Source organism: Cibotium barometz, chromosome 25 (assembly GCF_041138505.1).
Source record: "Cibotium barometz isolate CiBa-2024 chromosome 25, ASM4113850v1, whole genome shotgun sequence".
Lineage (NCBI taxonomy): Eukaryota > Viridiplantae > Streptophyta > Polypodiopsida > Cyatheales > Cibotiaceae > Cibotium > Cibotium barometz.
In genome coordinates this window covers 11,317,343-11,340,217 of record NC_141070.1, presented here as the reverse complement: position 1 = coordinate 11,340,217, position 22,875 = coordinate 11,317,343, and the positions used below count along the sequence as shown (strand labels likewise).

At 45.7% G+C, this 22,875-nt stretch overlaps 1 protein-coding gene across 3 annotated transcripts in view; it reads left to right on the top strand.

The window, feature by feature from the left end:
* LOC147624250 (glyoxysomal fatty acid beta-oxidation multifunctional protein MFP-a-like) overlaps positions 1-22,875 on the top strand; it is a 113,962-nt gene that overhangs the window by 70,321 nt on the left and 20,766 nt on the right. For all 3 annotated transcript variants that reach the window (XM_086819215.1, XM_086819217.1, XM_086819216.1), the window contains exons 5-10: positions 4,854-4,921; positions 5,068-5,149; positions 5,361-5,416; positions 6,893-7,195; positions 7,288-7,374; positions 7,535-7,709. In XM_086819215.1, the coding sequence (XP_086675341.1) occupies positions 4,854-4,921; positions 5,068-5,149; positions 5,361-5,416; positions 6,893-7,195; positions 7,288-7,374; positions 7,535-7,709 (771 nt within the window). The remainder of the gene's footprint in view (positions 1-4,853; positions 4,922-5,067; positions 5,150-5,360; positions 5,417-6,892; positions 7,196-7,287; positions 7,375-7,534; positions 7,710-22,875) is intronic.

Below are 22,875 nucleotides of genomic sequence, written 5' to 3'. Positions count from 1 at the left end.
GTACAACAGTATATGGCTGGAGTCGTAATCATCCTGTCGGGCGTCTAGATCTGCCCAACTGGATAGCTCTCTCAACTAGAGTCTCACGGGGTGCCCATTGCTGGGCTGTCGGCTGTGTGTCCTCCCGGGTAGTCCCTCTAAAGAGGTCAGTAACTTGTCTCTATGTGGACTCCCTGTGAGTCGGGCGTCTGCTCCTGATAATGGACTCTTTGAGCCTGCGGATCTCCAGGAGATAAAAACCCAAGCATCGTTGATCACAATAGTCCATGACTCTCGCCAGTGGTCCAAATCCCTCTCTGAAAAGGCAATGGTAGCGCCCTCGAATCTCGTAATATGCTGTGCAGCGACAGATGTAGTGCTCCTCCGTCTCTGGCTCTATCCAACAAATCTGACAAATCCTATCCCCTGGAGGTATGCCTCTAAATCTGCCTGTCTCTATCTCTAACTGATGTGAAGAGGTGCGGGTCTGCCGAATGGCGCACCTCAATCCATGAGACAGATGGGTATCCATGTAGCTGGGTCTAAGTATAAAGCCATCCTCAGTGGTGCGGAGAAGATGGTCTCTATAGAAAGCCATCTTCGTCCCCAACTCCTGTGAGGGCTCTAGCTATGTCCTCCTAGTGTCCAACTCAATGAGGTCCTGTCTAATGACTCTACTAATCTGAGAATGTGTCAAGGTGAGAGAGGGTGCCTCTAGAGAGTACTGGAAGGGTGGAAGTTTGTCTAAACTGAACCCGTGGAGCTCAAACCAGGATGCTATCTGCGCATACCAACATGAAGTGTCTCCCTCCATGGCTAGCTGATGAGAGGACTCTAAAGCAAGTCGTGCATATCGGTGTCGGGGAAGCTCCCAGGTGCTATGAATGAAGGACACTGATCTGGCAAGAGCCTCGACGACGATCGGTGGTGCTCCCATCTCGGCTCTAATAATGTCATGGGGTACCGAGGCCTTAGCCCGAATCATCCTGGAGATCATGGACACAAGTGGTCTCTCCATCGATCTCCATCCATCGTATGTGCATCCTGATCGACTATGACGATCTAGGCTAGGCCTAGAGTGGGTGTGTGAGAGAGGGCGAGAGAGTGTGTGTGTGAAAGAAAGAAAGCTGTATTAAACGTCTGCAAAAGGCCAAAATGACCTATGAGACCGACATAATCCATTCTCATCATCTGGATACATCATCAAGATTCGAGGGTACAAAGTAAAATGAAATGAACTGAAATGAACCGGTAGAGTATACAGAGAGCTCCAAAAGTGGGTATAAGAAACATCATCATCCTAGTGTGTTTGAAGTTTGAACTTTGAACTTTGGGTCTTGAGAAAGGCTTAAGGGAGGGAGGGAGAGAGAGTGTGTGTGAGAGGGGCTGCCTTGGGCCCTTAAAGCCCCCGTCTAAAGACTCACACCAGCACAAAAAAAAAAATAAAGAAAGCAAAAAATAATAAAATATATATATATATATATATATATATTTTTGTGAACGCGTCTATCAGGCAGTCGAATGCCTCGTATGCCTCGAACGCCTCGAACTGTTAGAGGCGCGCCTTGTAACAACTATGTTCCGCACTGTCCCAAGATAAGATGTCTGGTCAAGGCAATTATGGAATGTCCAAAGTTGACTAGTGTGCATCTAGTTCGAGGTTTCCTTGGCTGCCGCTTCCAAAAACATGCTTTCTCGAACTTAGGTAACACCTGATCACCTTCCTTGAAAATAACCTTTGGCATGTGCTTGTCAGCTGTCTTTTTATGCTTAGTTTGAGATCTTTCTATGGTTGCCGGATCTAGTCTCGGACATACTCATTTGCTGCAAAGATTTCATCTTTTGTTTGTAAAATAGGTGGTAGCACCACCTTGCCATAAACTATCTCAAATGGAGCCTTGCTAGTTGTAGAATGCACAATATTGTTGTATGCAATCTCAACCAAAGGTAAGTATTTCGTGAGATACATAACATACTCATATGCTGCAAAGATTTCATCTTTTGTTTGTAAAATAGGTGGTAGCACCACCTTGCCATAAACTATCTCAAATGAAGCCTTGCTAGTTGTAAAATGCACAATATTGTTGTATGCAATCTCAACCAAAGGTAAGTATTTCTCCCAATCTGTTTTTTGCTGAGATACATAACATTTGAGCAAATCAAGTATGGCTGAATTTGCAATTTCACCTTAACCATCCGTTTGAGGATGATAAGCTGATGAAAATTTCAGCTTCGTGTCCATGTTATCAAACAATGCTTGCCATAATAAACTGGTGGTCCGAGGATCTCTATCCCCACAATAGATTTGGGTATGCCATGATGTTTGAAAATCTGAGCCAAGAACAGTTGTGCCATGTTCTCTGGCTTGATTGTTTTCCTCACAGGAATAAAATGTGCATGTTTGCTAAAGCGATCAATGATAGTCCATATAGCATCAGTACCATCTTTGCTTTCCCATGCTTCCGGTGGAATGGGTAAAGACTGAAGCAACACAGGGGTTAAGTCCTGATGGTAAGCGGTGGTCACTTTATGCATTTGAGGCCTACGTGACAAAGCATCCGCTACCAAATCTGAAAATGAAACATGGACAAGAAATTTGCCCACCTTTGAAAATGAAACTTGGACAAGAAATTTTCCCACCTTGAATGCTTCTCGGAGAGTTTAGGTTGTGTGAGAAAGTACCGTAAACTTTGATAATCTGATTTAACCATAAATTCAGCCCCCAAAAGAGAGAATGTTTTCATGTTTGTAGAGCATGAATGACGACTAATAACTCTTTCTCATAAACTCACAAATACAATTGCATATTGTAGACGGCAACTTTGAAAAGCCATTGCATGCTCCTCTTGATTCAAAACAGCTCCCAAACAATCTCCACATACATCACACTCGACCACAAAGGGTCTATGCAAATCTGGAATAATAAGAACGAGCCCAGAAATAATGGCATCCTTCACCTTCTGGAAAGCTGCTCTTTTTGAATCAAACCAACGGAATACATCTTTCTTCTTCGTTAAATCATGCAACGGAGAAGCCAAGAAAGCAAAGCGTATAATAAATCGATGATAGTAAGAACATAGGTCAATGAAACTCCTGAGTTTATGAACATTTTGAAGTTCTGGCGAGTCCTTAATAGCTTGAATCTTTGCAGGATCCATACGTACACCCTGTTTCGAAACAATATGCGCCAAATAATGGATCTTTGACAAAAGAATTCACTCTTATTTCCATTGGTGAAAAGCTTGTGTTTCCTAAGCTCTTCAAACACAATGGTGAGGTGTTCCTTATGCTCTGCCTCAGATAATAATATCATCAAAGAAAGTTCTTGTGAACTTGCAATGAGATCTAAAAATTCTATGCATAACACACTTTTCTGTACGAGCCATCCTTTTTCTGAATAAGTAATAATGGAGAACAATAAGGTGAAGAACTCTTGAACCATAATTTCCTCCTGTTGGGCAACACTTACTGTGTAAGGAGGTCGGTTAGGAGGGGAGCTACGAGGGATTATGTCAATACAATGATGCTCTGGCCTCTCAGGAGGTAACTATCCAGGTAGGGTGTCTGCAAAGCAATCGGCATGATCACTTAAGAAATTATTCTTATCTTGATCTATGCACATGAACGGTAGAAAACAAAAGCAATGAGGAATTTTGTGACACTACGCCTCCATCTCCGACTGTGCGCCGCCTTGTTCTACTCTACGCCGCCCATCTCCGCCACTGTGTGCCTCCGGCGCCGCCGCCCTGTGCTGCCGCCACCGCCGCCGCCGCTTGTGTGCCATCCAATTCCACCAGTGCTGTCGGCTGCGCCTCCTGTGTTGCCACCATGCAGTCGGCGAGCACCACCCTGTGCTGGTTTGCTCCACCTAGCGCCGCCCAGTTTTGTTGCCTTGCTCGTCGCCTAGTAGCGCTATCTTGCGCCGCCCAGCATCACTGGTCGCCGGTTGCAGTGCTGCTCGCAGCTGCCAATACTGCCTGAGTTTTCTCAGCATTCCGGCAGAAGACCTAACAGATTCAGAAATCCACCATCCGGGATTTCATTCGGGATTTACTGCCATTTTGGTGTTTGGAGCTTCTTGAGGATTTTCCTACAGTTTGGGTATTGAGTTTTCTTGGACATCTTTGAGATTTGGGATTTGATTCAGACTTTGGACATTGGTACTAGCTGTGGTGAGGTCGGCATCAGAGATCTTGTGCCTCGGCACTGACTTCGACCCAGATTTCTACATGGACATATTTGTTTGATATTGTATCCATTGATTGTATTGGTTCTGGCTTGGAAAAGCCTGTGGATTGTTCCTAAATAAAGGGGGCGGGGCCTATTCCCCACTCAGTGTGGTGTACTGTGCAAGTTCCCTATACCCTTCTCTCTCTCTCCTCTCTCTCTCTCTCTCTCTCTCGCTCTCTATTTTTATCTCTTGGACAAGTGGTTGAATCTCTCACGGCACACCCCGCTGGGCTTAAAGTGTCCGTATACTCTTTTCTTGGAGGTGGCTTCTCTTTTCTTGTCGTGCATGGGGGCTGCACAGCTCTTTCAATCACCTTCAGGGTTACCGAGAGAAACAATTCAAAAAGAAGTGCTTTCATCAGTTCTGAATCATCTACCTATTGGACCTTCTGGCTGGGCATTTTACTGCTGGGAAAATGTGTATACCAACTGGTTGTTTTTGAGTTTCAGTTCACTACTTTACAATTCAAAAGCAGTCCTTTCATTACTTCTTAATCATCTACCTATTAGACCTTCAGGCTAGTGCTTCTATTAAAATAAATGGGCATTTTTCTGCTTGGAAAGGGTGTTTACCAACTGCTGGTTTTTGAGTTTCAGTTTACTACTAATCTGTTCCTGATTCTTGTTTGCTGGATTCTGTACAGCTGCCAAAAAGCCTTCAGTTGCTGCTATAGAAGGCCTTGCATTGGGTGGTGGTCTTGAACTAGCCATGGTAAACCTGCAACATTTTCCTCCAAGTTTACTATCTGTATAAGCTGAAACGGTAGCAAGGCCTGCTTGTGTGTTTCTTAGCTCAATGTTTTTGTTGTTTTTGTTACGTATTTCTGATATATGAACATTCGGTCATGCTTTATGAAGTCTTGCAATGCTAGAATTGCAGCACCAAAGGCTCAACTTGGTTTACCTGAGTTACAGCTTGGAATCATTCCTGGATTTGGTGGTAAGTATGGTCTTCATTCCAGAGGTGTTTGCTTTATTATAGACATGTGCAGAAAGTGTCGTGATGATGGGGTTGCCTAGTTGGAGAGAATTGGGGATGGAATACATTGGTGAATGATGGCGTAAACGATTTCATTTCATGGATCACAAATCTTAAGAGGTACCATGCTACGTTGAAGATTTGTTTGAACAATGATCTCGTGTTTTGCTAGGTACTCAACGGTTGCCTCGACTTGTTGGGCTCTCAAAAGCCATCGAAATGATGCTGGTACGTACAGATTATCTGTGATTGATGTGATCGCATATCTAGTAGCATTGACCAATTAACCCTTCGTATTTTGCAAAATTCTGTTATTGAGTGCTTGCATCAGTTAGAGTAGAGCTTAGTGGACACTGGTGTGCTTGGCCTGACTTTTCCTTTTGAAGTCAAAATGAACCAAAGTGTATGAAGTCGAGTAATGATCTTGGGAAGATTTACTCAGGGCTGCTTGATCTGTTGGATGTCCGAGAGGCTCATGGGTGTTGTTGTTTGGGGGGTGCTTATAATTCCTCAGGGTCTTCTCGTTTAATTGGTCATTAAGTGTAGGATGATTGCATTAACTGTTGAGTTCCCAAGTCGAGCTTGCAAGTTTCAATATTTCACCAGGCTGCCTGCCTGTCAACCCTATGTGTAAACACGCCAATGGCTGCCTTGCCTTCCAACTGAGAATTGATTTGTGCTTGCTGCCCGCTTGCATATTCTTGGCTCCAAATCTCTCATAGGTTAGTGCTAATTGCCTCAGGGTGTGGTACATCCCATACATCCTATACCTACAACAAGTTTTTTTCCTTCTTTTCCTCCTTGATTACAATATGGGCCTTTTAATCTATCCGATCTATTACTCATAGTCTCAAAATGTCTACATGCAAGGGGTGATGCATAAGATGATATTGGTGAGGATACTACTCATAACTCCCTTTTTCTCCTTTAAATGAACTTACTCACCTGATTTCCAAATGTATGAGACATTGGGAACTGGATATGGATCCCATACAGCTCTAGCATATGGGAGGTATGATCTATAACCCATAGTCTCAAAATGTCTACATGCAAGGGGCGATGCATAAGATAATATTGGTGAGGATACTACTCATAACTCCCTTTTTCTCCTTTAAATGAACTTACCCACTTGATTTCCAAATGTATGAGACATTGGGAACTGGATATGGATCCCATACAGCTCTAGCATATGGGAGGTATGATGGTTTGAGTATGTGGTAATAAGGAGGCCAAAGAGAAACTAGGCCTAGCCAAAACAGGCTTCTTAGTTTAGGCACGTAGACGGAAGCTTTCAGACAAAAGAGCATCCACCTGAAGTCATAAATTCTTTATTCGATCATGCCTAGTATCCCAACATCTGGACTCTGATGAGACTGAAGCAGGTTTCTGTTTGGACACCACTCTTTGGGGGACTTCCAGATCGGATTCTGTAGCAGATCAAAAAAGGTGTGAAATGCTTAGAGCCTGCTTCCTCAAAGTTTTTAGGAGATTGCGAAACTTAGATTTTAAGTATCTTATAGCGTACTCAGGTGTACAAGACCACGGCTATCTCCCCGCTAGACCACGGCTATCTCCCCGCTAGACCCCTGCGATCATTGCCGCAATTTGTTACATAGATACACTTTTTCTTAATTAAATGCACTTTCATTTCTCTTTCCTTGGAGGTACTACATGTGTAACAACCCTGGGTCAATGAGTTTACAGCTTTCAAAATCAGTCAGTTCAGAGGAAGGCAAAGAATTGGGATTAGTGGATGCTGTGGTTCCTCCTGGAGAACTGCTGGTGACAGCCCGGAAGTGGGCATTAGACATTGCAGAAAGCCGTAAACCCAGGGTGATCAGTCTGCAAAAGCTCGATAAAATTGAACCCCTTGGAGAGGCTCGAAAGATTCTGAAGATGGCACGGGCCCAAGCAATGAAGACAGCTCCAAACGTTCCCCATCTTCTTTTGTGTTTGGATGCAATTGAAGAGGGTGTTGTGTCTGGAGGCTATGCAGGGAGCCTTAAGGTAAAAAGAAATTATGTCCCTTTTGTGGTCTGCTTTACGATGGCTCTTAACCAGGTCATCACTGATAGTTTTTTCTCCCTTGTTTTGAACAGGAGGAACTATGCTTTAATCATGCAGTTATGTCTCCAACTGGAAAGGCCTTAGTTCACACCTTTTTTGCACAACGGGCAACTACCAAGGTCTGTATGCTAGTTTTGTGCCTGAGTGTGCTTGCCCATCCCTGCATTATGTCTATGATTGCAGGTCCTCATGGTTTTTTCTAGCAACATCAGTCTATGATTGCAGTCTGTGATTCTATGATGGGTTTGAGCCAAGATGATGTGGGTAATGGGGTTCCAGGTTCCCGGCATCACGGATCGTGGGTTGAGACCAAGATCTGTGAAGAAGGTTGCGGTTGTAGGTGGTGGACTTATGGGGTCTGGAATAACCACGGCACTTGTCTTAAGCAATATTCCAGTTGTTTTAAAAGAGTTGAATGAAGCTTTCCTTGAGCAAGGCTTGAACCGTATCAAAGGTAGTCTTCTCCCCATTTGACATATGAAAAGGTTTTCTATATTCATTAAAATGCTATGACTGCTCTTTGGCCTGCCTTTCTAAAACGAAGGACTACGAGATCCTCTTTTTTCTACTTAGAGAACAGCTCAAAATAAATATCAAAAGGGAGAAATACTTGGAAAAAGGAAACTGCCAAATTAGAATTATTACTCTCTCTCTCTCTCTCTCTCTCTCTCTCTCTCTCTCAGCTTGAGATTGAGATTGGACGATATAGAGGTATACCAGCTGAGGCCAGGATATGCAGAGTATGCCATGGGGAGCCAGAGACAGAGCTGCATTATATATGCCATTTTACTGCAAACTATGAGATACGTGGTCGTTTCCACTGTTTATTCAGAGAGGGTTTTGGACCACTTTCCAGAGTCATGGGGTACCAGGACCAGAGGTGTTTGGGATTGTTCTTGCTTGAGCTGCGAAGATATAGAGATAGCCTGCTTAGGCGCACAGAGAGCCAGACTCAGAGGCACATTACAGACTTCTTTAGTCCAGCCATCACTGCGCCAGATGGACCACAGCAGCAGCAGGACATGGATACCGCCCACACCAGCGGTACACTGATTGATCGTGCGATTGAGCTTGGGTGGTCCAGACGCCCACGGCTAGTGCCACAAAGAAACAAATTGAGGAAGTCAGCCCATGGATTGAAGTAGTAAAAAAGCAGAAGGATATACCAGTCAATAAAGTAGAGGGGATGAATGCTACATTGGAAGAGAAAGCCAAGAGACGGGTATGTGCCTTACATGTATGCGTAGTTGGGTGGGAAGATAAGGGAAATCCCCAAGAGGATGCAAAAGCTCTTGCAACAAAAATTGGAGCCACTGATGTACCATTACTGGAGCATGGCAAGTAGGTAGAGATGAAACGAGGGCGAAGTTATTGATCATCAGGTTTGGTGACTTGGAGAAGAAGAAGGCCTTCCTCTCCAAAAGAATGGCCCTTAAGGGGGAAAAGATTTATTTGGATGAGGACCTTACACCGGCACAGATCACACCGGAAAGAACACATGCCACGTGTGCTTGAGGCAAGGAAAGAGGCGAAATGGGCGGTATACAGAGATGGCCGAGTCATCATTACAGAGAGGAGGCCCGCCTGACGGTGCGCGGCCTATGAGACCTTGCGATTCGTGGTGTGGAATTGCAATGGAGCCCTTAGAACAGATGCAGGATACTCTAAGGATACTTTCAGACACAGTGATATTACTATGTATACGGAGACATATCAGTGCACAAACAAGAGGCTTCTTGACGTGCGGGGTTATAGATGGGAATCAGTTTTCCGCCCTCAGGCACGCACAGTGGGAGACACCAGAGGATCTGGAGGAGTGGCAATACTTTTAAGGGAGAAGCTTTGTGACAGTATACATGTGGTACATAGAGATGCAGATGCGAGGTACATGTGCGTCCGAATATGGAGAGAGGGGCTCCGTGAGCTATATGTGGCAGTATGCTACTTTCCCCCAGCCCACTCCAGGTTTGCACCATTAAGAGAGTCGCCCTATACCCCACTATATGATGATATCATGAGGTTTGCTAGCATGGGAGACATATTACTATTGGGCGACTTTAATGCACGTACATGCATAGAGCAGACAGAGCTGTATGACACTCAAGAGGCTATGTACCGGGAGATCACGGCAGAGAATGTAGGGTTGCAGAGATCAGCACACGATGAGGGGGAGATTACAGATTATGGTAGGCATTTTCTCACACTCGGGAGTGCACATGGGTTGGTCATATGCAATGGCCTATCGAGATGGCAAGGATCAGATGCTCTCATACACTGGAACTCTAAAGGGGGAGTGAGCACAGTGGACTACTTGATGGGATCTCCTTCATTGATACCTGATGTGCGGGGTTTCACGATTTCCAGTGGATCTCCTTCATTGATACCTGATGTGCGGAGTTTCATGATTTCCAGTCGGGTCATTGGCATTTTTGAGGCCTTCAATTTACCCTTTTTTTTTTCTAAATTATAAGTTCTTTCAACTCCTTGTAATATTTTGGTGATTGGTGTCACTAGCCTGGACATTTTCCAGTATGAAAGGGGTCTGGTGGGCTCCAGGATGTCTAAATATTTGGAAAGTACAAGCTTTGGGAATGGGGGATTATCCTAGAATACAAAGTACCACACTCCTTAAATTTAGGAGAGTTGCTATTTTTGGCCCGACTCGGATGGAAATTCTGTTCGCGTCATTACATCTGGAATTGAGCAGATACCAAGAGTTGGCAAAGTGCCTATGACAGAATGTCTACCAGTTGGGATATTTTTATAGAGAACGTTTATGGAAGGACCCATCTCTTAGATTGGGACATGTGGCAAGAAAGTGGATCAAAGTGAGACAAGTGGCCTCACACTTGTCAGAAAGTGGATCAAAGTGAGACAAGTTGCCTCACACTTGTCACTCCGCTTGTCTTCATAGCCTTCTCTTTCCATTTTCACTCATGGGAGCCCCAAATCTCTAAATTGGAGCCCTCTCTCTTCATTAATGGAGGCTCTCTTTCTGCACACTAGTCTCTACCACCCTTACAGGCTGCCCTAATGATGGCTACTCTCTCTCTCTCTCTCTCTCTCTTTCTCTTGAAGGCTGCCCATGAAGAGTACCGGCTGTTGGGGACTGTTTTGGAGGCTTCCATCGCGAAGAAATACTGAAGGCAAGGGTGTTTAATCATTTATTATGATTTCTAGCCCTTGTACTTATTGTACCAGTCCTTTTACTTGCTATACCAACCCTTGTACCTGTTGTACCAGCTAGCAGTGTACGGGCTGTACTAGCCCTTGTACTTTTTTTTACTTGATGTACCAACCACTGTACTTGCTGTACCAGTCCTTGCACCGGCTGTACCAGCCACTTTACCTATTGTACCGGCTGAATGGAGAGCTGAAACTGTTGTACCAGCTCTATTGCATGAAGACCCGTGGTTTTTGGGGAAGAATCAGTACCCACTCGGAGGTATATGGATTATATTGTTGGCTCAGCATTTCTACAGCCTGTGTTCCGGCATGGTAGCCTCGTGTTGGGCTGTGTTATGGCATTTGTATATGGATAATCCGGCATCTCCCGTGAGAAGAGTAAGGCCCTCAAATCTTGTACATGATATTATTCTCCTTGGGTAATAAAATACTCCAAGGGGGAGGGTTGGCCCATTCTGGCCTCTATGTGGTGTCACATGTGCAAGCTCCATTTTCAGCATTTGTGGATGTTTTGTCCAGCCTTTATGTTTTATGCAAAGTGATGATAGATATGTGTTAAGGCTATGGTCATGTTTAAGTGTTTTAATATGCATTGATGGTATCAACAAGTGTGTCAAAGGCCCGAGTCCCTCGGGCACCGCCGCGAGTTACATTGGTATCAGAGCATAAGTTTCCTTGGAAGCGGATGCTTCCTTCTATCAATAAGGAAGAGAAAAGATCTCAAGTGGGGACCACACTTACCATCATTGCTGTTAAGCATGGCCAGCCGAATTCATAGTCTATGAAGCAAGAGCACGAGCAATAGACAGCTTGGTCTAAGGATTTATGAATTCACAAATTTATCTTGGAAGTATGGAGTTGGCTTTATGTGCACACGTTTAGCACTCTTTCCATATGGATATTGTGGATTATATTATCAAGCTTACAGGCAAGCTATATGGAGATATATCTCAAGATATCTTAAGGATATGGTGACGAGATATTTCCTTTGGCTTCATGACCAACCTGGCAAAGAAAAGCTAAGTATACTTCAAGTTTGCAAAGTTGGTGCTTTGGCTATTTACTATGAAGTGTTTTTGATGTTCACTAACCCTTGTATAGCCATGCAAGGAGAAAGGTGGTGTTGTTTGCCTTGAGATGGTTTCAGGGAAACATTGTTTATGGCTCCCTTTATTGGGATAAATTATATCTATGGAGATTTCTTTCTTGGACGAGATTTATATAGATATTGGGCTTCATAAGCAAATTTCTATGGACGAATCTGTCCGAGTTTATAGAGAAGAAATCTTTGGATATCTCATGCATATGATGGTTTTATGGATAAAGTCAACCTCTACTCCAAGGTGTGTGGTTAGTACGGAGTATGTGGTAAGAGTTATGGTATACAAGGATTATGGTATATAGGTCTATGGATTCCTGGACTTCTTTTCTATGGATTTGGATCTATCCTCAGGTTTATGGATTATTCTTTTTGGCTCCCTTTATTTGGGATGCATTGGACTTATGAAACTCATGGTTCACATACCCTGTGTAGTGTTCTCTTGTCCTACGTGCTCTCTTGAAGATTGTTTCTACCATGTGTGGGTGGAACAATAGAGAGCAGATGGAATGGAACATGGGCAGTTCAGAGGGTAGTGTCGAGCACAACATACCGTGTGTAGTGTTCTCTTGTCCTACGTGCTCTCTTGAAGATTGTTTCACCATATCTGGGTGGAACAATAGAGAGGAGATGGAAGGTCACATGGGCACTTGAGAGGGTAGTGTGAGTTGGTGGCCGAAATGCCTACAACCTATTGGTGGCTGAAATGCATATAAACTATGTGAAGTAGAAATGCTTATGGAACACCAGGCTATCTATGCCTGCGAGTGATTGTTTATCTTGTTACCTGAGCCCACCTCTCATCCAAGGTGTGTGGTCACAGTACCAACACGGAGTGTAAGTGGTAAAGTGGACATGACGCTTAGTTAGCACGGCACTTATGTCTATGCCAAGGGTCATGTGGACCGATGCCTTGTTGGAAGGAGACTTATTTTGTCTCGCCCATTTACTTGGGACATGGATTATGATATCTGGACTTATGGGACTGATTTGTCTCGCCCATTTACTTGGACATGATTATGATATCTGGACTTGTGGGACTGTTTTGTCTCGCCCATTTATTTGAGACATGGATTTATTTATTTTTTAAAAGCCATATTAGAATCACTTTCTCCCCATACAGAGGCCGAGAGGTTCATTGTTCACCTCACCATGCATGTGGATTCATGTTGGGATTGTGAGAGGGCAATTCAATGAACACTCCACCATACACGTGGATTCGTGTTGCGATTGTGGAGTGAGTGTTTCATTGTTTCCACACCATGCTTGTTGACCAAAGTTGGGATTGTATGGAAGAACATGGGAACTGTTGGGATTGGGAGAAAGGATTGCTAGGACTATGGAGAACTAGCTTTTCTGTCACCATGGTTTGTGCTCTTGAATGGCAGCAGTTTGTGTACATGGCACGTGTTTCTGTGCGAGGCACTAGTTTCTTTTGCATGGCACTTATTTAAGTGTCTTAGCACCTGGTTGGTGATTTTCATTGGCTTATGATTATCTCATAGATATTGGTGATTGAGACACAATTGGCTCTTGTTCCTGTATCTAGCATATCTTCCATAAAATTCTCGCCTATTTATTTTGGGACATGATTTTGATATTGGTATTATGGAGACTTATTTAATCTCACCCATTTCTTTGGGACATGGATTCTTTAGTTATATTACATGTTTGAGATTGTCTCGTCTCGCCCACTTGATGGGACATGATTATATCTTGAACATTTGGCTTGAAGCTTAAAGTTGCGGATAACTTTTAAGAAGCTGGGGAGAATGTCACCAGCCTGGACATTTCCCAATATAAAAGGGGTTTGGTGGACTCCAGAATGTCTAAATATTTGGAAAGTACAAGCTTTGGTGATGGGGGATTATCCTAGAATACAAAGGACCACAGTCCTAAAATTTAGGAGAGTTGCTAGTTTTGGCCCGACTCCGATGGAAATTTTGTTCGCGTCATTACATCTGGAATTGAGCAGATACCAAGAGTTGGCAAAGTGCCTATGACAGAATGTGTACCAGTTGGGATATTTTTATAGAGAAAGTTTATGGAAGGACCCATCTATTAGATTGGAACATGTGGCGAGAAAGTGGATCAAAGTGAGACAAGTGGCCTCACACTTGTCACTCCAGCTATTGTGTGGCTCTCCACTTGTCATCATAGCTTTCTCTTTCCATTTTCACTCATGGGAGGCCCAAATCTATAAATTGGAGCCCTCTCTCTTCATTAATGGAGGCTCTCTTGCTGCACACTAGCCTCTACCACCGTTAAAGGCTTCCCTAATGATGGCTACTCTCTTTCTCTCTCTCTTGAAGGCTGCCCATGAAGAATACCGGCTGCTGGGGACTGTTTGGGAGACTTCCATCGCGAAGAAATACTAAAGGCAAGGGTATTTAATCATTTATTATGATTTCTAGCCATTGTACTTGTTGTAGTAGCCCACGTACTTTCTGTATCAACCAATGTACTGGCTGTATAAGCCCTTGTACCTGTTGTACCAGCCACTCCACTGGCTGTACGAGCCCTTGTACATTCTGTACCTGCTGTACCAGCCCTTGTACCGGCTGAACCAGCCACTCTACCTATTGTAACGGCTGAATGGAGAGCTGAACCAGTTGTACCAGCGCTATTGCATGAAGACCCGTGGTTTTTGGGGAAGAATTAGTACCCACACGGAGGTATATGGATTATATTGTTGGCTCAGCATTTCTACAGCCTGTGTTCCGGCTTGGTAGCCTCGTATTGGGCTGTGTTATGGCATTTGTATATGGATAATCCGGCATCTCCCGTGGGGAGAGTAAGGCCCTCAAAGCTTGTACATGATATTATTCTCCTTGGGTAATAAAATACTCCAAGGGGGGGGGTCGGTCCATTCCGGCCTCTATGTGGTGTCACATGTGAAGCTCCATTTTCAGCATTTGTGGATGTTTGTCCAGCTTTTATGTTTTATGCAAAGTGATGATGGATATGTGTTAAGGTTGTGGCCATGTTTAAGTGTTTTAATATGCATTGATGGTATCAACAAGTGTGTCAAAGGCCCTAGTCACCTGGGTGCCGCCACGAGTTACATCTGGTGGGGCCTTTTCATGTGGGTGTGGTTGCTAGTATGTTCTTTTTTTTTTTTTCCGGAAAAGCGATCCTTCTATTAGTTAATGAGAAAACGCCATAAGGCTACAAAGCTCACCTCGCAAGGAGGGATAAAAACACAGTGAACACCTGAGCTCCACCCCCGTGTGGCTGGCCGCTCTCTGGGGGGGGGGCTACCTAATAGTACATGTGGGAGGTGAGAAAAGCCAAACTGGAGGCCTATAGTGCCAAGTGACATCCTCGCCCCTCGCAGTGTGCTACTTTGCACCCTCCAATTCTAAATATGCCACCCATGGAGAGTCACTGTACTTGCCCCTTTATGGTGACAATGTGAAGTTTTCGAGTCTAGGGGACATCCTCTTGGCTGGAGACTTCAATGCCCGCACCGCAGGTGCACGAGTACTTTTCTTTGTGACAGATGATCCCATGTACCAGGAGATTGACACCGTGGGTACGGATCTGGAGTGGACATCAGAGGATACAGCAGCCTGCACAGAATATGGAGAGTATCTCTTAGCCCTCAGTAGGGCTCATAGGCTAGCCATTTATAATGTCCTGGCTAGATGGCCTAGATCCAACTCCTTCACCTCCTACCCCTTCAGACATGGAGCTAGTACAGTGGACTATCTAATGGGATCCCTCTCTTAGATCCCACTCATTTCAGAGTTTACCATCTCTCCTTGCCCCATCGGTGTTGCAGCCAACCATGCATACCTGGCCTTCCCCTCACATGCCGATACACCATGCAACCACCTGCTTTGCCCCATCACCGTTCGAGATACCACTTCACCAGAGAGACCCCTTCCATCTATTCTGATCACGTCTAACGCATCCTCTCCGACCTTGACCCCCACATCCCACTTGATGAGTTTACTACACGCCTCTCAGTCACCCTCCATACGTCCGCTGTAGCCGCCTTCCCACACTCCAGAGCCACCCCTACATCACCAGGAGGGACTGTCCCATAGAATAGCTGGTACGAGGAGGAATGTCGTGATACCCGAGCCCGTCTACATCGGGAGATGGCACTAGGATGCACCACTCATGAGCAAGTGCGAGTGATCTTTCGATGTCTCACATGGAGAAAGAAGAGAGCCTACCTAGCCAGGCTTGAGCAGGAGCTATACTAGCTATTTCTTAGAAGGGACTGTAAGGAGGCCTGGAGGATCTTCCAGGATCATCGCCTTCCAACTCTGATTACTTCACCCAGCACATGGCACACCTATGCCACACCTCTCTACCATGTCCCCGAGCAGCCACCTCTCCCCCATCCACCCAAACCTTGTCCCCCACACTCTTCCTTCTTTCACCTGAGCTTGGTGAGAGATGCTATTGACAGGATGCAGATTGGGAGAGCACAGGATCATGATGAACTCCTCACGGAGCATTTCTCCCATGCTAGGGACACGCTAGCCCCTTTACTGGTTCACATGTTTAACAGGGCTTTATGTGAGGGCTTCCCCGTCAGCTGGTAGCTAGGATATACTTACGCATACTGTAAGATTCCTCCCCAGCCTCTCAAGATGTCCAGCATCTTCCCCCTATAATCAATCACTGTTGTACCTATCTTGAAAGCACGTGACCCCATGGATCCCAACAACTATAAGACTATCATGATTGGTGACACCTTGGCCAAGATTTATGGTTCGATTTTGGAGCATGAGCTTAGTAGATGGTCCGAGGAGCAGAGACTAAGAGCACCGGGGCAGGCAGGCCTCAGGAGAGGGCACTCCACACTAGATCATATCTTTACACCACGGGGGATCATTGAGGAGGGGAGAGCTCACGGGCAATGGATATACTATTGCTTTGTGGATTTCCGCAAAGCTTTTGATACTGATCCCCACGGGCCAGACTGATGAGGAGACTGCAGGATATCGGAGTGCCAGCAGAGATGTTGTGGGGGATCATTACACTCTATGAGTCAGTCACAGGTAGAGTACAGGCTCCAGGAGGTGACTCAGAGATCATACACAACACTATCGAGGAGAAGCAGGGTTGCCCCTTGTCTCTGTCATGTGCCTAAAGTGTATCTACCGTGTGCTACACGCACACAAGACTAGCTTTGAGGTTGGGGAAGCTTGGACCTAGGCAGGCTGATTGGCGAACTGAGTTAGGGATAGACTAACGGACGGGCACCCTATTATGGACGGGCGGGTGCCCAAGTGTGGACGCCCGATGACCGTCCAAGAGCCTATAAAAGGGTGGCCAAGGTTAGTCATTAGATATATAGAGTCTCGCGTGTCTTTGTGAGAGCTCTATGGTCAGGAGCCTGGATCTAGTGTAGACGTGCATCTGCTTTATGCAACCGATGCCGACAGTAGTCTTGAGGCCCGCGAGGGTAGCTTCGTGGCAGTATGGGAGGTCACAAGGTAGAGATTGGTCGGTATGTTCATCTAGTTAGCTCAGCTCGTGGCTGGGTGGGGACAACCAAGACTTGTGGGCTTGCCCACGGCTGTGAAGGTTGGGAGGTGAGTCAGGCCTACACCCCCTTCACGTTTGTTTGGTTTGTTTGCAGGTTTTGAGTCTTGTACCAGGAGCGTTCTGCGAGGAGATCCGATGGGGATTTGACAGTGGTATTAGAGCAAGCCTCGAGAAGGAGCAAGTCGGTAGGTAGAGAAAAAGAGGTCGAAGAAAAGGTATGAGCTCGAGAAGCTTGCTGTTTTTCTGTTCATACAGCTGTTCTTTAAAATTCAGTATGTTGCTTTTGCATTGTAAGAGCCCATGATGGGGTTGTGGTATTGTATGGGTTGTTTTCTTTGCAAAGAAGAAGGCTGGATGTGTTTTTGGCTGTATCGCCTGTGTGTGTGTGACGCCTGAAGACTGTGCAGCCTATACTTCGAGGACACCAGCCATAAGAGATAAGCGGGCTGGTACACACAGACTGGCGCATCTGGGCAGGCGAGTGGTCATTTGTATTCGTAGGCTTGCGCACGTGGGCTGTATGCGCAACCAAGCGCGCAGCCGACCACCTGTACTCACAGGCGGCCAGGTACACGCGCGTAAGCGGCAGCTTATGCAAGCGTACGTAAGCAGACGGCGCAAAAAATAGCAGAAAGCAGTCGACGGGTGTTTTTTATTTTTGCTTTTTTTTATTTTTATTTTTTTAATCACCTTTGCTTTCGTTTTTTTTTATTTGCGCCTAATTTTTTTTTTTAATCCACACTTCAGTGAAAGGGTTTTAAAAATCCGAGTTTTGCTTTCTAAGTGTTTTTTTTAAGAAAAGCAGAATATATATGTATATATATATATACCAAAAAAAAAACAAAAGCAAAAGCAAAATTTAAGTAAGCTTTGGGGAAGCCTATAAATTTCCCTTAAGCGGGCTTCTTGCCACACATCTCTCAAGCTCTCTAGCACTCTCCTTGTGCAAGATAAATATTTTCTCTCACATTGCGCTCTTCAAGATGTCGACCCAAGAATCCGAGTTGGAGCCCATTCTCGAACGTGAAGACTCGCCGGTTACGGAAGCCACCGATGGCGATCTTTTCGACGATTTTGTTTCAAAATCAGATTTCCAACAGTTTAAAGTTGCTCACGAAGCGTCTTTCTCGGAACATCAAGCACAAATCGCCGCGTAGATGCAAGCTTTACAGAACTCCATCTCTTTGTTGACCATTACCCTATCTACTCTTTCGTGTATGGATACTTTGGCATCTACTTTAGGCCCCAATATTACTCCGGAAGAGTTTGGGGCGAACAAAAGCAGCATACCAAAGAGATAGTGGACACTTGGTTACATAAGTGGCAAGTCCATTTTCAGTTTCATCCATATGACGATGGCAAAAAGATCCACTTAGCACCAGGTTTCCTCTCAGGCAAAGCTTTGCTTTGGTGGAAAGAACTCAACCCTAAACCAACAACCAAGCTTTCCATTGTCTTGATTCCACTTTCTTCATTTCTCATACTGTCAAATCTCCATAGGATCACCTAGTAGATTGCTCCTGGTACAAGGTCCCAGTCCTCGCGAAAGGCCCGTAATGCATCCAAATGCCTCTGCAACCCGTCTAATGAATCAAAAATAAGAACAATATCATCCGCATACAAGAGAATCGGTATCAAGACTCCTGCCAAATGTGCTCCTGGTCCTCCCTGTCTGTCTATGTAATCCGAGATCTCGTCAATGTATAGACCAAATATAGTAGGAGACTGTCAAATCCCCATAGAATCACCTCATAGAATGCTCCTGGTACAAGGGGGTGCAGGCCTGACTCACCTCCCAACCTTGACATCCGTGGGCAAGCCCACAAGTCTTGGCTGTCCCCACCAAGCCACGAGCTGAGCTAACTAGATAGACATACCGACCAATCTCTACCTCGTGACGTCCCATATAGCCACGAAGCTACCCTCACGGGCCTCGAGACTGCTGTCGGGCTCGGCTGCGTGACTAACCTTGGCCACCCTTTTATAGGCTCTTGGCCGGTCATCGGGCGTCCACACTTGGACGCCCGCTCGTCCATACTTGGGTGCCCACCCGTTAGTCTATCCAAGTCAGCTCGCCAATCAGCCTGCCTAGCTCGAAGCTTCCCCAACCCTTGAAGCTAGTCTTGTGTGAGTGTAGCACATGGTAGATACACACTGTGCACATGACATACTCTCCTTCCTCTAAGAGCTCACTCTTGAGCTCACTAAAAAGCCAAGGTAATCTCTCTGAAGAGTAGTCAATGTCTCCCATGTAGACTCTTCCTTAACACGATCCTTCCACTTGATCTTGTATTTCGTGATAAGCGTATTACGCAATCGTCTTTCACGAAATCCAAGAATCTTTTCAGGTTCATGTGGGACAAATGTCATATCCTTGACATCTATGATTTCTTGAGGAGTAACTAACTGGTTAGTTTCACCCAGTCTTAAGTCTTTGGACAACACCTGGATCTAGTGTAGACGTGCACCTGCTTTATGCAGCCAAGGCCGACAACAGTCTTGAGGCCCGCGAGGGTAGCTTCGTGGCGGTATGGGACGTCACGAGGGAGAGATTCGTCGGTACGTTCATCTAGTTAGCTTAGCTCGTGGCTCAGTGGGGACAGCCAAGACTTGTGGGCTTGCCCACGGCTGTCAAGGTTGGGAGGTGAGTCAGGCCTGCACCCCCTTCACGTTTGTTTGCAGGTTTCGAGTTTTGTATCGGGAGCGTTCTACGAGGAGATCCTATGGGGATTTGACAGTCTCCTACTATATTTGGTCTATACATTGACAAGATCTCGGATTGCATAGACAGACAGGGAGGACCAAGAGCACATTTGGCAGGAGTCCTAATACCGATCCTCTTGTATATGCAGATGATATTGTTCTTATTTTTTATTCACCAGACGGGTGCAGAGGCATTTGGATGCATTACGGGCCTTTTGCGAGGATTGTGACCTTACTGTGAACCTTGGAAAGACCAAGGTCATGATCTTTAACACCTCCTCACAATGGATAAGTAGGTTTGCAGTATTGTTTACATACAGTGGAGAGCCTGTGGAGTATGTTACCTCATATGTATACCTTGGGATCACTTTTGCTGGACCTCAGTTCTCGATGCGGAAGGCGGCCGACGCTAGATTGATGAGGGGATATGCAGCCCTTGGCTCGCTAGAGAGGCAATGCTCACAGATACAGTTTCACGAGCCGAGGACGAAGCTTTGGCTATTTGATACTCTAGTTACACTTGCACTACTGTATGGTGCCCCCATCTGGTGTCCTAGCTTATACCACAGGAGGAGACAAGGGAGAGAGCTGGCCGAGACAGATACAGAGGAGGCATATGGTGGGTGGAAGCCGATGGAAAGGCCCCTAGTGGCGATGATCTCACGCATGATTAGGAGTAAACCATCACATGATTAGGAGTAAACCATCAGTGCCACATGAGATTGTGTGGGCAGAGATTGGTTGTCAGGTATGATGCCACCATACCTCACGGAGGGGCTGATTCACCTTGTCCCCAAGAGTGGAGACCAGACTTACATCAAGCAATGGAGGCCCATCACTCTCCTTGGATCTGCATATAAGATCTTAGCTAAAGCCTTGAGTATAAGGCTGCAGCCGATTCTCCAAAGGACTATCCATGATACACAGAATGGGTTCCTCCAAGTAAGGAGTATATTTGATAACATCTTTTCTGTCATGTGCATGAAAGATGCCATGGACATTCTCAGGTGCTGGTCCAGAAGAGGCAGCCAAATAAAGAGTATGAACCAAAAATTAGGAGCATCAGGGTGCAGATGAGGTAGTAGCTTCAACTTGGAGCCAGGGCATGGATGATGCGCTGTCGGCTGAACCAGGTAGGAACACATGAGCTGTCGGCTGCTTACAGAAAGCAGGCGGATGGACCAAACAGTGGCGGCTGACCAACCAAAGACGGCTGGACCAAATCAGAGGAGCGCTGGGTTTTATGGATTTAATGCCAAGACTGCTGGCCGACTGCTGGTCAACCAGTTCTCCAAGGAATCAAAAGGCCTATAAATAGGCAAGGTAGCTCATCATTGTACTCATTCAGTCCTTTAGGGATTGAGTCCTTTAGGGTCCAAGTAGGGACCAGAATTTTGGTGTTTATCACCCTTTTCATGAAGACAGCCTAGGGCTTTAGAAGAGTACCTTTTTGTACTATAGTAATATGCTGAATTTCCAGCACATCTCTCTCTCTCTACTCTCTCTCCATTTCTGCGTTTTGCATCAGCATGTTTCCAAGAGTGTTTAGGGCTGAAAGAAGACTCCCAGAGCTTCCGCGTGTTACATTTTCTTTCTGGGAAGTTGTCGAGTGTGGAAGGTTAGGAAAGCACGTCCCTGTTGACCACCCCCCGCCCTCAGGGATGATCACAGAGAGTGTTAGCCTTTGGTTGTATGGTGGCTGCCCTATCAGACATTTGCATTGGGACCCCGGTGAGTGGGAGTGGAGGGATGCTTGTAACCCTTTGAAAAGCATGCCTTTCTTCAGTTATACAGTGCGGAATGCCAGACATCTTATCTTGGGACACATTCAGCGTGTCCCTACTCTTAGACCCCATTGGGAGTCTTACAACATTTCGATTGACATTCAGAGGGTATTTTGGCAGAGATTGTGGCATTCTTATAGGAAGCCACAGATTTCCTCCTATATCTGGGTTTCCCTTCATGGTGGTCTGGCCACCAATCAGTGGAGGTCTGTTACTGGTGCTTGCCCAGCATGCCCTAGATGTGCAGGAGTTTCGGAGTCAGTTTACCATTGTTTATGGGAATGCAGGGAAGCATAGAGGGTTTGGTCTGCGAGATTGCACACCTCTTTGGTAGGATTAAGAGGGATGTTATCATTTCTTTTGGTTCTATCATTTGGTTGACAGAGTCTGGGCCTCAACTGAGATTCGAGGGGATTGACAGGAGCTTGCCCATTATGGTTAGGCAAGGAGTTGCTCGGCAGTGTTGTCTTCAGGATTTGCCATTTTCACACTTTGTCCCTCCGGCACAGAGGTTAGACAGTTCTTGGGAGATTATTGCTAGCATCTCAGCCTGGAATATCTAGAAGGCTAGATGCACTGAGGCCATTGAGGGTACTGCTGTTCTTGTTTCTCAACGTCTTTGCAGGATTTGGAGTGATATTATTCACACCATTACGGCTACCTGGGCCAGAATCCAAGGATCTTCGAGGGCTGCGGAGAGGAAGTGCGGCCAGTTTTTGAGAGAGTGGGACATTGGTATCTTTTTCACATCCTCTCATTCGGGACCCTATTGGCAGCACAGGGCTCCTGATTGGTTGAGATCTCCACCTTGCTGGTGTGAAATCTCCATTTTGTAAAATTTTTCGTACTTAATAGAAGTCTCCTTTCTGGAAAAAAAAAAGATTGTGCAGGTAGAGATGGGGGCTACACCGATAGTCACAGAGGCTCTATTCCAGACCGTGACATACTGGCATAGGCTATGGGAGCTTTCACTTGATAGATACCCCCGACTAGCCTTGGAGTCCTCGAGACAGTTGACACTTGAGGGAGATACAGAGTGCTGGTATGCACAGGTAGGCACTTGGTTTGGCATGCACAGTATGCAGATGGAGGCACTCCCCCCCTTCCAGTACAGCATAGAGGCCCCCGTCATTTCTCTCAGCCGCACACAGCGGAACAAGGAAGGACATTGTCATACTGGATACTCCGAGGACATGGAGTTTTGCTAGTCGTCCACTAGGGACGAAGATGGCCTTCTACAGAGATCACCTCCTATGCCTGACAAAGGATGGGTTCATCATCCGTCCTCGCTACATGGACATACACCTATCCTTTGGGGTGAGATGTGCGATCGGCGGGAT